Source organism: Callorhinus ursinus, unplaced genomic scaffold (assembly GCF_003265705.2).
Source record: "Callorhinus ursinus isolate GAN/ISIS: 27379988/994484 unplaced genomic scaffold, GSC_fseal_2.0 scaffold80, whole genome shotgun sequence".
Classification (NCBI taxonomy): domain Eukaryota; kingdom Metazoa; phylum Chordata; class Mammalia; order Carnivora; family Otariidae; genus Callorhinus; species Callorhinus ursinus.
The window spans coordinates 89,546-102,454 of record NW_027397142.1 but is presented as its reverse complement, the minus strand read 5'-3'; the positions used below and the strand labels follow the sequence as shown (position 1 = coordinate 102,454).

General features: G+C 46.9%; 1 protein-coding gene and 1 long non-coding RNA gene across 4 annotated transcripts; one reads left to right on the top strand and one right to left on the bottom strand.

Annotated features, from left to right (window-relative positions):
* Positions 1 to 1,277: 1,277 nt before the first annotated feature.
* GIMAP5 (GTPase, IMAP family member 5) lies at positions 1,278 to 8,250 on the bottom strand. Of its 3 annotated transcripts, XM_073887492.1 has the most exons (4): positions 8,072 to 8,250; positions 7,831 to 7,984; positions 3,800 to 3,848; positions 1,278 to 2,336 (listed from the first exon to the last, which is right to left on the bottom strand). In XM_073887492.1, the coding sequence occupies exons 3-4, from the start codon at positions 3,840 to 3,842 to the stop codon at positions 1,450 to 1,452; spliced, it is 930 nt and encodes a 309-aa protein (XP_073743593.1). In that variant the 5' UTR covers positions 3,843 to 3,848; positions 7,831 to 7,984; positions 8,072 to 8,250; the 3' UTR covers positions 1,278 to 1,449. The 3 variants fall into 3 exon arrangements, with proteins under 3 accessions (XP_073743593.1, XP_073743592.1, XP_073743591.1); XM_073887491.1 differs by lacking the exon at positions 7,831 to 7,984 and having other exon boundaries at positions 3,800 to 3,845; XM_073887490.1 differs by lacking the exon at positions 7,831 to 7,984 and having other exon boundaries at positions 8,072 to 8,249.
* Positions 8,251 to 8,284: 34 nt separating this feature from the next.
* On the top strand, positions 8,285 to 12,137 carry LOC112818353 (uncharacterized). The gene is made up of 2 exons (XR_003206567.2): positions 8,285 to 9,180; positions 9,818 to 12,137. It is a non-coding gene; the product is annotated as an uncharacterized lncRNA (long non-coding RNA).
* The last annotated feature ends 772 nt before the right edge of the window (positions 12,138 to 12,909 follow it).

The window sequence follows — 12,909 nt, the reverse complement described above, 5'->3', positions numbered from 1 at the left end:
AATAGACACATGACTAATCTGCCTAATAAGTAAAGTTTCTGGGAAATTGAAAGGTAAGGGAGCAGCAACCCATTGTAAAAATGGACGAAAGAAGACAGCAGAAAAACATATGAAAAGATGCCTAATCACACACATATGGAAAGAAATGCATATCAAATTGCATTCAGATATGATTCCTCCTCCATCCAGTTTGTAAAACCCAAAAGTATACCTCTGACGGATTTTAGCCATGGTCATACGCTTAGAAAGACAAAAGAGTAAGCGTGTTAGTAATTTTTGAACTGCTATTCCAGATGTCACTGTTTCCATTCAGAATGCCAAGGAGCCCCTTCTTTCCTCCATAGTTTTGAATAAAAGCATATACACACAGAGAATGGAGTCATTTGGGCAAACTATCACCTTTGCATCCAAAGCACAGCACCCCTAGTATGCTGCGGTAGAGAGTGTAGCAGGAATCAAGGTCAAAATGGAGCTCCCCAAACCCTCTCCCTGAATGAAGGGCAATTGGGGCCAGAGTGGACCCCTAGTCAGGCCACACCACATGAGACCGAGAAGGGTAAACCTGAAGAGGAAGACTCACCTGAGTCAGCCAGAAACAGGCCTTCTTTGGTCAGCTGAGAGTGTGGACACAGGAAGCCCCAGGCAGGAGATGCATGGGTCCAGGGAGACGGGGAACTGAAGCGAGGGGACATGGAACCCGTTTCTTGCTTTGAGGCAAGGGAACTCTACTCCAGTGTCTGGAAACAGTGGATGTCAGGCTTTCCACCAACTTCTTTCCCCCAAATTACTTCTGTTTCTATGAGAAGGAGTGAATATTATTCTCTTCCTTTATTTCCAACCACTGAGAATTTCCAAGTGACTGCTTTTCCTAAGGCTCAGCCCCCACCCTGTTGCACTGACCCCTTTCTCTCCTGCCCCACCATGGTAGGCTCCCTCCTGCACCTGTTCCCCGGCCTCTTCTCACCTCGGGATCTCTCCCCCACCTCCATCCTCATCATTCTCTCTCGCAGGGGTGGGGTTGGGGGTGGGCATCAGCTCTTGTGACCAACTCTGATGAAATCAGGTAGGTTTCTGAATAAAATAAGGAAGATGCCACCGGCTTTTCATAAAACACCTGTCTCCCCTCAACAGCCTGACGGCACAAAGGTGGGACCAGAGGTGGGGCATCCCCACGGCTTCACCCCCCACCGCCTGCCTCCCAGCACGTCCCCAAACACTTCCGGACAGTTAGTTTCTCGTGTACCGTCACAATTTTTAACAAAACAAAAAAAGAAAAATAGTTTTTCCTTTGGACTTTATTGACCTAAGAGCACTTGAAGAAGACGGACAGTATGTCTGATGTGACGAAGAGCAAAAGAACGTGAAATCATGTAAAAAACAAAGAATCTGACACAGACATGGCGACTCTGAAAAGATAAGTCAGCTGATTGCAGAAATCACTGAAAATGCTCAGTGTCCATGAGTAACACACAAGTTAATTAAAGCGGCAAGAAAAATCAAAATGCATATAATGAGGACAACAGTTACCCCACTGCAAGAAAACATCCCTCTTGTGACTCTGAGCAGCGCCCCGCAGGCCCACTTACTCCTGGGGTCTCTCAGGTGTCGCCTTTGCTTTCCCAGCTGCGCCCGCACCCTGTCCAGGTAGCGCCTGTGCTCTTCCCCGCGGGCACAGCCGCCCCCTCGCCGCAGCCTCTGGGCTTCAAAGAAGAGGTCATTGCTGTGGAAGGCGCCCTCATTCTCCCGCTCCAGCCTCCCCACCACAGCCATCAGCTCGACCAGCTGCGCCTTCTGCTCCTCCCCGGTGGCCATGTTGTTGAAGCCACAGTACCTCCTCCCACACTCCCCCACCAGGCTCCTCAGGCTCTGGTTTTCCGTGTGTGTGACGTAATCGTGCAAGGACTCGCCGTCCAGGTCCTCCTTGTGGGTGAAGAGGACCACCACGTGCTTCATGGCTCCTGCCCCGAAGACCTCCTTCACCCTCCTCACGGCCACCGTGTCCTGGGCAGTGAAGCGCCCCAGCTGGGTCACCAGCAGCAGTACATGGGGCCCCGGGGCAGAGAGCAGGTAGCAGTCCCCGATGTCCTTGTACATCTCTTGGGTCTGAGCCTCTGCCTCAAAGATGGAGGGCGTGTCAACCACCAGGAGTTTCCTTCCGTTCCAGGTCCCTGTCTCGCCCTGGCAGGTTTTGGTCACAGGCTGGGTCCCCAGCCTGGACTCAAACACTGGCTGGCGGAGAATGCTGTTCCCTGTGGCACTCTTCCCAGTGCCCGTCTTGCCCACCAGGACGATCCTCAGTGAGGTGGATGTTGCAAACCAGTTATCTTCCTCTCTGCCTATAAAAACAATTTTTTTGTGTCCCACTAAGTTAGTGATTCTTACGGTTTTCGGGTCTTGGACCTTCATGATACCTCATGAAACTTGTGGACCTCCCTCCCCCAAATCAATCCTATCTAAATACCTACAAAAGTGTGTATACAACTTTCGGATGCCCGTGGATCACAGAAAACCTACGTTAGAAGCTCATGCTTGGACCCACAGCCCAGGGAGGAAGCGCCCTGGGATCTCCAAGCACTTCCTCTAGAGCAGGGAAAACAGGGGAAAACAGGGCTTTTCGGGGAAAAGGACTGTGGTCCCCATGCTTTTCCACAGATGGTGCTTTGGCCAATTTCACGCTACATAAATATAAGTTTAGAAGGAGGCAGGGGACGAGAAGCCACAAGTGAGAAAATATTATCCCCTCTTCTCCACCCCCACATCCCCATCATACCCCCACAGCAGCGCTCAACACATGCATCCGAACCTCAGGGGAAAAGGACAGCTCAGAGGTCAGAGGTGCAGTGACCTCCCACCAAGGACCAGCTGACTGTCCCGGGTCTCTGCTCTTGGGGTGGGCACTTGGATCTTAAAAAGTGAGATGACAGAAGATCGTGAATGTCAAGGACAAAGTCTGGGAGATGTCCCCGGATGGGAGGCTGGTGAAGAGTGAGGAGCATTAGAAGCACAGGGGTTGGAGGGATCTGGCCGACCGAATCGCAGGAGATGTCTACAGAATGGTGTTGGGGAGGGTGACGCTGAGCCGAGAGTACAATCTTCAAGGGGTGAAGGCGGGTGAGAACCCCAGGACTTTTAGAGTTCTTATGAGTTCAAATGAATTAAGTTCATTTCAGCCTCCTAAACTCTCTTAGTTTATTCCTTCTACTCTGTGTTGGTACTTCCTTTCCTTAAGTATTGGTAACAAGGATGATTCCTAAATCTCCACGGGAACTTTTCCTCTTTCCAGTTGGCAGCAGACCAGGAAAGAGAAATTGTTCTCACAGTCGGGTTCCAAATCCTTCAGACTCTGACTTGGGAGTTTCACTTCCACATTTCCCACCAATCACGTGTGGGTGACAGTGGATGGGGTGATGACCACAGGGAAGGTAGAGAGCAAGTGATTTTTGCCTCTTTCTTCCTCACTTTTTTTTAATTTTTATTTTTTAAAGATTTTATTTATTTATTTTAGAGAGAGAGAGAGAGAAATAGCATGATTATGAGGGGTAGGAGACAGAGAGAGTATGAAGGAGACTCCGTACCGAGCATGGAGCATGACACGGGGCTCGATCCCAGGACCCTGAGATCATCACCCGAGCTGAAACCAAGAGTCAGACGCTCAACCGACTGAGCCACCCAGATGCCCCTCTTCTTCACTTTAAAATAACAGGGTTTCTATCCCTGTGTTTGAGGTGGGGGTCGATGGAGAGAGAACGGCGACTCTCCCGGGTGCCCGGAGCTCCTGAGAACGTCCGGGCTTCCTTACCTTCAGCCATCGTTCCGTATCTGCCCCTCTGAAGCCCTTCCATCGTCTTCTGGAATAGAAAACAGGAAAGGAATAAAAGCAAGTATTCATATAGGAGTTGCTAAGGCCTGAGAACACTTTTAATGCAGACATCTAAGAATAATTATCCTAGGATAAGCCATTTCCATTGCTAGTTTTTGAACTCATTTTATACTTTCAAATACCTATGACTAATTTTGGGCAAACCCCAGGCGAAGCTAGCTTATGTTAACGCAATGCACTTGTTGCTTTTGTTTTTGCAACTTACAGGAAATTAGGAAATATTTTAAAACAAATCAGTTGATTCTCTTTCTCCAACTTGAAGTGAAATGAAAAAAACCATTCTTCTGTGGAACCAGGAGCGGGACATTATTATTAGTGTTTGCGATCAAAGTAGGTGAACTCGCTAGAATACAGAGAAAAAACCTGCCTTGCTGTAAATGGCATTGGTTTGTCTGAAGTACTGAGAATTTCCAGTCCCAGAAGCTGTCAGATGGACATTCCAGGGGCAAAGAGGAAAGCACAAGGTTCCTTCCAGTGGGAGGGCAGAGTGGGAACAAGGACTCCTTCAGGGACTGACAGCAGAGGAAAGAGTGGTAGAGAGCCGGGCACTGACACCTTCCTTACCCCTTCCAACCCCCACCCCACACACCCATCAGGGAGAAGGTGGTGCCATAACGGAAGGGAAAGAATCAACATTCAGGACAAATTCAAGATAACCTCATCGCCTGCTCAGATTTTAATCCAGCTTCTTTCCTGGTGGGCTCTGGGTCCTCTGAGGTCTCCCAATATCATCATTTTTGTATCCCAGCCGATTTAACCAGAAATCGGCACAACCATTGATTGGCATGAAAGTTTCATTGCAATGAGACAGAATATTGGGTCTTTCTTCTTGGGGTTAGAAAAGGCAAGGGTGCACGAGACACGCAACGGTAATTAAGATGAGCTCTGAGGCTGCATTGCATTTATTCAGTTTTAAAGGTCATGTGGTTGTGAAACCCCCTTATTAAGGGGTGAAGTCCACAAAGTTATACCACAAATGGCCACCGTTTACCATGAACGAATGTAAATAGTTCGGCATCTGCTGCAGCTGCTCTGTTTGACCGAGAAGTGGAAACATTACACATTAAGCTCCATTTACATTTTGCGGCTCCCCAGTGTCAGTCCCCCTCCCTCCTTCCTTCAGAGGGAGCCAATATTCTGAGGATTTTAAGGATCATACTCGTTTGTCTATTTATACTTCTACATACACATGTCTCTAGAGATGGTGTATAGTACTGTGTTCTATTTGCAATTTTTTATGTAAATGATGTTATGTATGTAACGTTTTATCAATTTTTTTAAAGATTTTATTTATTTATTTAGAGAGAGCACGAGTGGGGAGAGGGGCAGAGGGAGAGACTCTCAAGCCGACTCCACACTGAGCGTGGAGCCCTACCTGGGGCTCGATCCCACAACCCTGAGATCAGGCCCCGAGCCGAAATCAAGATCGGACGCTTAATGGACTGAGCCACCCAGATGCCCCTCAATTATTTATTAGCAAACGTTTAAGCTGTTTCAAACTACCTGCTTGCTTCTACAAACAATGCTGCAGAATAATCCCATCTCTGCCCCCCGGCGCACACGTGCAACAAATTACCTGGGGCAGACAGCTGCCGCCTGACTAGATATTGCCAAGTACGACCCCAGGATGGTTGGGCGAACGCCCACTGGCACCGGCCACAGAGGAGAATTCCCAAACCTGCACTTGAACTTGGTGACGTTAGACTTAATTTTTTGTCACTCTTAAGGGCGTAAGTAAGGACATCTGAATTGGTTTAAACTTGCATTTTACTAATTACCATTGAATGAAAAATGTTTTTCATAGTTTATTTGTTATTCGGGTTGCTTCTGTTATAATGAAATAACTTTTGCTCCTTCTTCCATTCATGCAGTGGATTTTTTTGGCCCTCCTTGGGGGAAACCGTCCACTTCCAGGTTATCAGAATGTACTAAGATAACTTCCTTCCCTGTTTCCTTTCTTCCTTTCCTTCTCCCTCCTTTCCCCTGCTCCCTCCTTTCCTTAAGCCCCGAGAAGAGCATTTTCCTCACCCTTTTCCATGGGCTGTCCTAGCCTCCGGTCAATTATCTGGCTTCTGCTAAAACTGCTCAAATTCTCTGACATCTTTTGTACTTTAGATGGCATTTTCTGAGGTTTGGGAACCTCAGAAAATATGCTGGAATCCATCAATTCATGTGATAAAGACCACGATAGAGGTGAGGATGTTGACAATGGGCTTCATCATTGGAAGCATCCTCTCTGCAGCCATCTGTAACCTTCAGAGTTCTTTCCTGTCCGCGATTCTAATTGTCCTTCTAAATTCCCTGTGATGTGATCAAAATAGGTGTTGAACTGTCAACAATATTTGCATATTAGGAAATTGAACATCAAATGACCTGCCCAAGGTCACCAGATTGCCACACAATTAAGATTAAAAAAAGGGCGGGTGCTCCTTGGCCTGCAAATTCTCCTTGATTCCACAGGGGGTAAAAGAGATTCTTCTAAACAAATCCACTAGCCTCTCCGAACACCACATACAATGTTACCATCCCGCAGTCAGGACATAAACTGATGTTGACAGGCTGGAAGCCTGCCTTAAAATGAACACAGAGAATTGTATGGCAAAACCTCGAGTGCACATTTTTCTTCTTCTTTTTTTTTTTTGAAAGATTATTCAAAAATAAAATTGCAGGAGGCAGGAGTTGCTCTGAATTGAAGCATTTCAGTTTAAAACAATCTGAGGCTTTGACTTAAGTGAGACCCAAATGGAGTAATGTGGCTGACACAAAATGCCAGTGAACCTCAGGTTACATTAGCTGAGATGCAGCCCAGGTGGTTCTCCTGAGCCACCTTCTGAGTGGTCAGACTGCAGGGGGAGACATACGTTCCCCCTGAGGGATAGATTTTTAGGCAGATATTAACAGATAAGAAAGTGTCCAGGGCCGCCCGGGTGGCTTAGTTGGTTAAGGGTCCGACTCTTGATTTTGGCTCAGGTCATGATCTCAGGGTCGTGCGATCAAGCCCCCTGCCTGACCCGGTACTCAGTGTGGTGTCTGCTTGAGATTCTCTCCCTCATCCTCCCACCCCTGCCTGGATGCATGCTCTCTCTAAAACAAAACAAATAAATGAAATCTTATAAAAGAACGTGTCCAGAGGTGAGTCCGAAATGATATTGACAGAAAAGCCAAAATGAGTCATAGACAAAATAGTAACAGGATGGTAAAGCATCAGAAAAGACTGGAGGAAGCACGTATAGCTGCAGGAATGCAGTATGTGTCAATCTCAGAGTAGGCAAAAGTGAGAGAACGGGGAATGGAGGCAGATTTCTCCTCCAAAGGAAAATTCTGCCTAATCGCCTCCAAAACGGGACCAGGTGTCAGCAGAGAGTGGCAAGCAGCGAGCAAGCGGAGATGATGACAGCATCGGACAGGGATAGTAGGAGGGTGTAGCTTAGGTAAGAGTTTAAGGCAAAGAAACATAATGTACATTCTGATTTTTAAATTATATGAGCCTGATTTTATTTTTTATTTTATCAAACTTGAGAAAGCAAGCTCTCTAATGCTGTTCTGGGAAGGATAAAAATATTTCTTGTGTGCCTTATTCATAAATATCTCCTTCACTCAAGTGCCCAGTCCCTATATTTCCTGGTATGAGTGTCACTTGTTGGGTACTTTAGTCATTGTGAGGTTGTGATGTGTCTTTCACTGAAGGGTTAACAGACAAAAGGATTGTTCCCATATGCCCTGAGCATAGTCTGTTTGCCTTAGAATAGAGTCCCTCCTCCTGTCACAGGAAATGGGGGGGGGGGGAGGGAGATTTGGGAGAGAATGGAATGGCTTCCAGAGCAAAGTCAAGAGACAATGTCCCCTGAGGAGTCTCCTTTGAAAGGCTGGGTTCACGGGTGGTGGGAAAATAATGACTCCATATTTGCCATTTGGAACCCTGAGAATCCATCTTCCTCTTCCAGACAGACCTTTTGGACGAAGACTCGGTCATGAAATCGCTGGGTTGTGAGCACAGGATCAGAGGTTCCCACCCTGTTTCCCGGCCACCCGAGTCCACTGTGCACGAAACTCTGACCATCACCGGCCGGGTCCAGTGCGGGGCGAACCCACAAGGGCGGTAGCCTGGGTGAGATCACAGCAGAGTCACCAGCCAGACCCGGGGCCCTCAGACCCCCAAAGACGCTGAGACCTGCACCGGGTTCCCCTTACCAGGCTCAGCGCTGCGGGCTCCGTGCTGGACGGCGGCTCCCCAGGCTACTCTCAGGGCGCAGGCCAGCTCTGGGCGGTGGGGAGCGGGCAGCTCTCCCCGAGGCTCTCGGGGCGCAGGCGGCTCTGGGGGGCGGGCGGGCGCCTCTGGGGCGGCTGCAGGTTCTCGGGGCTGCTCTCCAGGCGGAGAGGGCGCCGCAGGAAGTGGGGGTGGGGGTGGGGGTGCGGCTGGGGAGGAGCTGTGAGTGAAGCCTTAGGTTCCAGGGCTGGGCCTGGGGGCCAGAAGGCAAAGGGGCTTAGCGAGCGCGGCCCCCCCCGCTCCGACCAGGACAGACCCCCGGGGTCGGCGGCGGAACTGCTGCCCTCAGCACCGGGAGAGCAGGGAGCAAGGGGCATGTGGCTCCCTTAACGGGTCGACTCCTGCCCCAGCCTGCCAGGGTCGCCATGCCTCCTCCCATTTGCTTTTTAGGACTCGTTGAAATAAGCAGAGCGTGGAAGTAGAGGCTCTGAAGGCAGTGATGGACCCCCCCAGGTTAAGAAACGCCCCCATGACCTAGTGGGGCGCCAGCCACTCCCCTCAGCCCCTATGGCAGGAGCACCTGCTCCGCGGGACTCCCCAGACCCCTGGTCAAGGCTCTGTTTCTAGAATGCATGCTCCTGCCTACCAGGGACAGAAAGGCTGTGCTGGTCCACGGAGGGGCTGAAAGAACAGCTCTAAGGACGGGATTTGAAGGACTTGCCAGACCCCTTGTGCTGGCTGCCCCTTCTCTGTCCTCTGACAAACCAGCCCTGAGGGGCTTTAGGGGTCTGGAGCTTCTGGGTCCATTTATTGGGGGTGGGGGTGGGGGTGGGTGGGGAGGGGAGGGTTGGGAGGCTGTGGCTCTTCTCTTTGTCTACTGATTGCCCAGTTAAGGCTACAGTTATGAATCTAGAACGATTACTTTGCTTTTGTTTCTCTTGCCATAGGAAGCTGTTGGGGCCCCATCAAAATACAAAACTTCTGCACAGCAAAGGCAACAATCCACAAAACTAAAAGACAACCTACTGTATTTGCAGCATCATTTAAAGAGCCACACTATGGAAGCAATAGATGAATGGATAGAGAAGATCTGGTATATATGCAATGGATTATTATTTAGCCATAAAAACGAAATCTTGCCATTCGCAACCTGGACAGATGTAAAGGGTGTAAGGCAAATAAGATCAGTCAGAGAAAGACAAATACCCTATGATTTCACTCATATGTGGAATTTAAGAAAGGAAACAAATGAACAGAGAAAGCAAAGAGATAACCCAAGAAACAGACTCTTAACCATAGAGAACAAACTGATGGTTACCAGAGGGGAGGTGGGTGGAGAGTGGGTGAACCAGGTCATGGGGATTCAGGGTACATTTAACATGATGAGCAGTAGTGAGTAACGTTTAGAACTGTTGAATCACTATATTGAACACCTGAAACTCACACAGCATTGTGTATTAACTACACTGGAATTAGAATTAAACAAATAAGCCAAAACCTGTTACGTTGCAAAGCAAGATCAGAACACAATACGTGCTTAGGCAGGGCCCGGTCTTGTCCTAGAGAATCTCCAGATTCCTTTCTGTTGCTATTGGAAGGTAGGCTTAGAATCACCTAATCATCATCGTCTGAGAGTTTGGGGGGAATATAATTTAAAACAATCTCTTGCCAACTCGGAAAACCTCTCCATTAACATGGAAGAGAAAAAAACCAGTTTTATCTTCGAACAGGCATGAAACCAGAATGCGATGTGTATCACAGGCGGTCCTCCGAGAGATTGCAAAGACGAGGAGACCGTAGGCTGCTCTGTGGCCAAGCGGATGCAGCCCACTACTTCCGTGCTCTCAGGAGAAAGTGCGACCACTCCTCAAGTAAGAGGCCCTGACAATACTATTTGTTACACGCAGTTATGAGGAGTGTAGATTTATAGTCAATCTTGCAATCAGGGAGTGTGAATCCTCCAACTTTTTCTTGTTCAAAATAGTGGTAGTTCTTTGTTTTCTTTGTATAAATTTTAGAAGAAGCTTGTGAATATCTACCAAAAATCCCACTCGGATTTTGACTGAGATTGCGTTGCTCTGTTGATGAAATTAGGGGAGAATTGACATCTTAATAATATTGAATTTTCTTATCCACAAACATAGGCTATCTCTCCATTTATTTAGGTCTTCTTTGATTTTTCTCATCAACATTGGTAGTTTTCAGCATTAAAATCTTAGATTTATCCCAAAGTAGTTCATGGTTTTTAATGCTACTACAAGAGTGCTGATGACTTAATTCCAATTTCCAATGGTTCACTGCTGATAGTGGATCCTTGCATGTTCACCTTGCATTCTCCTACCTTGCTAAGCCAATTTCTTAGTTCTGGAATATTTTTTCCCTTTTGGGGGTTTTCTGCATAAATAATCATGTCATCTCTGAATAAAGAGAACTTTATTATTTCCTTTACACTTTTTATGACTTGTTTTTTTGGTGGTGGTGGTGGTGGTGGTGGTGGTTTTCCCTTTCCTCATCTCACTGGCTGGATGTCCAATAGGATGCTGAACTGGAATGATAAGGGTGGACATCCTGGCCTTTTCCCGACCTTAAGGGGAAAGTCTCCAGCCTTATGCCTCCTGTATTCTTACTGATTTTCTGTCTTTGTGTTTTACTGAATACTAAGAAAGGAGGTTAAAGTCTCCAAGTGCACTTTTGGGTTTATCTGTCCTTTTGATTAGTTTAGGTTTTGCTTCATGTATTTTGAAGAAGTTTTAGGTGCACACATTTTTAGGATTATGAAGTCCTCCTGGTAAGTCGACATATTTATCTTTCTGTAATGTCTGTCTTTATCTTTTTCTTAAAGAAAGATTTATTTATTTATTCGAGAGAGAGAGAGACAGACAGAGCATGAGCAAGTGGGGCAGAGGGAGAGAGAATCTCAAGCAGATTTCGTGCTGAGTCAGAGCCCGATGCGGGGCTCCATCTCACGACCCTGAGATCACGACCTGAGCTGAAACTAACAGTCCCGGTTGCTTAACTGACTGAGCCAGCCAGGCGCGCTTTCCTTTGATCATATTCCTTGTTTGTAACCTATTTTTCTATTAATATAGTGATTCAGCTTTCTTTTCATTAGGGTTTTCATGGTATTTCTTTGCCCATCCTTTGACTTTTAACCCATCTATATGGTTGTGGTAGACACAATTCTAAGATGGGCCCCAAGCTCCGTTTGTTCCTGGTGTACGTGCCCTGGACTATCCCCTCCCCTTGAGCATGGGCAGACCTGTGAATAGGATGGAGGCCACTTCCCATGGCAAAGGTGAAGGGACTCTGCCATGGAATTAAGATCCCTAAATGCTGGTTTTAGGTTAGTCAAAGGGGGATTATACCAGGTGGGCCTGACCTAATCAGAAAAGTTTGAAAAGCAAGAGCTTCTCCTGCTGGCTTTGAAGAAAGCAAATATTCCTTATTGGGAACCCCCTATCAAGAGGGGCAGCCTGGGACCCTCCAGGAGGACTGCAGTCCTACCACCACAAGCCACTCAATTCCGCCCACAACTTGAACGAATTTGGAAAACGATCCTGAACTCCCGATGAGAACGGTTGCATGGCTGACACCTTGATTGAAGCTTTGTGGACTCTGAGCTGAGGACCCAGTTAGGCCATGCCTGGACTCCTGACCCACAGGAACTGTGAGCTAATAAGCGTGTGTTATTTCAAGCTGCCACGTTTGGGGTAATTTGTGAGGCACCGAAAGAAAATGAATACATTGGTTCTATATATAGTGAGTTTCTTTTAAGTAACGTATGGTTGGTCTTGCTTTTTAATCCAGTCTGGCAGTCCCTGTCTTTTCAGGGCTGTTTAGACCATTTATCACAGTCTACATGTCAGTAATATTAGGCCACTTCACATGTGTTTAAGAAACCTACACTAGGATACTTACAATTTCTCCCTCCTGCGTGTCCTCCTATGTTATATGTTTGACTTTTACATACGTTGTAGGTTCCTCAAAACACTATGACTCGTTTTGTTTTTGACCGTTATCTTTTAGAGCTATAAAATGTAAGAAAATGGACTTTCTATTTATCTTCTTTTTTGCCACTTCTGGAGCTTTTTATTTCTTTCGGTAACTACAGATTTCTGTCTGGTATCACATTCACTCCTTTGGCCCGAAGAACTTCTTCCAATATTTGTTGTCCTGCAGGTGGGCCGACAGGAAATCAGCTAAGCTCCTGTGAGACAGCCTTTAGCTCTCCTTCACATCTGAACGCTATTTTTATTGTTCATAGAAATCTGGGATGACACTTTTGTTCTTTCGGTGATATACCAATATCACTCAGTGGTGTTCTGGACTGCAGGGTCTGACAAGAAATCATCTGTTCTTACACTCTTTATTCCTCTAATATAATCTGTCTTCCCCCCCGCCCCCGAGTTATTTTTAAGTTTCTCTCTTTATCTTTGGGTTTTAACAGTTTGAATGTGAAGTGCCTAGATTTTTAGTTGTTTGTTTCTGTATTTATCCTGCCTGAACTTCCCTGGGATTCTTGAATCTGTGTCTTGGTGTCTTTCATTGTTTTTAGAACAGTCTCAACCATTATCTCTTCACTATTTCTTCTGCTCGTTCTCTCTCTTTTTCTTCTTCTGGTACTTTGGATACACCTGTTACCTGTTTGAATTTTTCACAGCTCTGGGACCCTGTTCTGTTTTTCTTCTTCTCACTCGTTTTTAACTGTTGTTTTCGTTTGGAGAATTTCTATTCTCTTATCTTCAAATTCACTGACTCCTTCATCAGCTGTGTTGAAGAAACTGTGTTGCTGTGCCTTCGAAGGACCACTTCATCTGTCTTA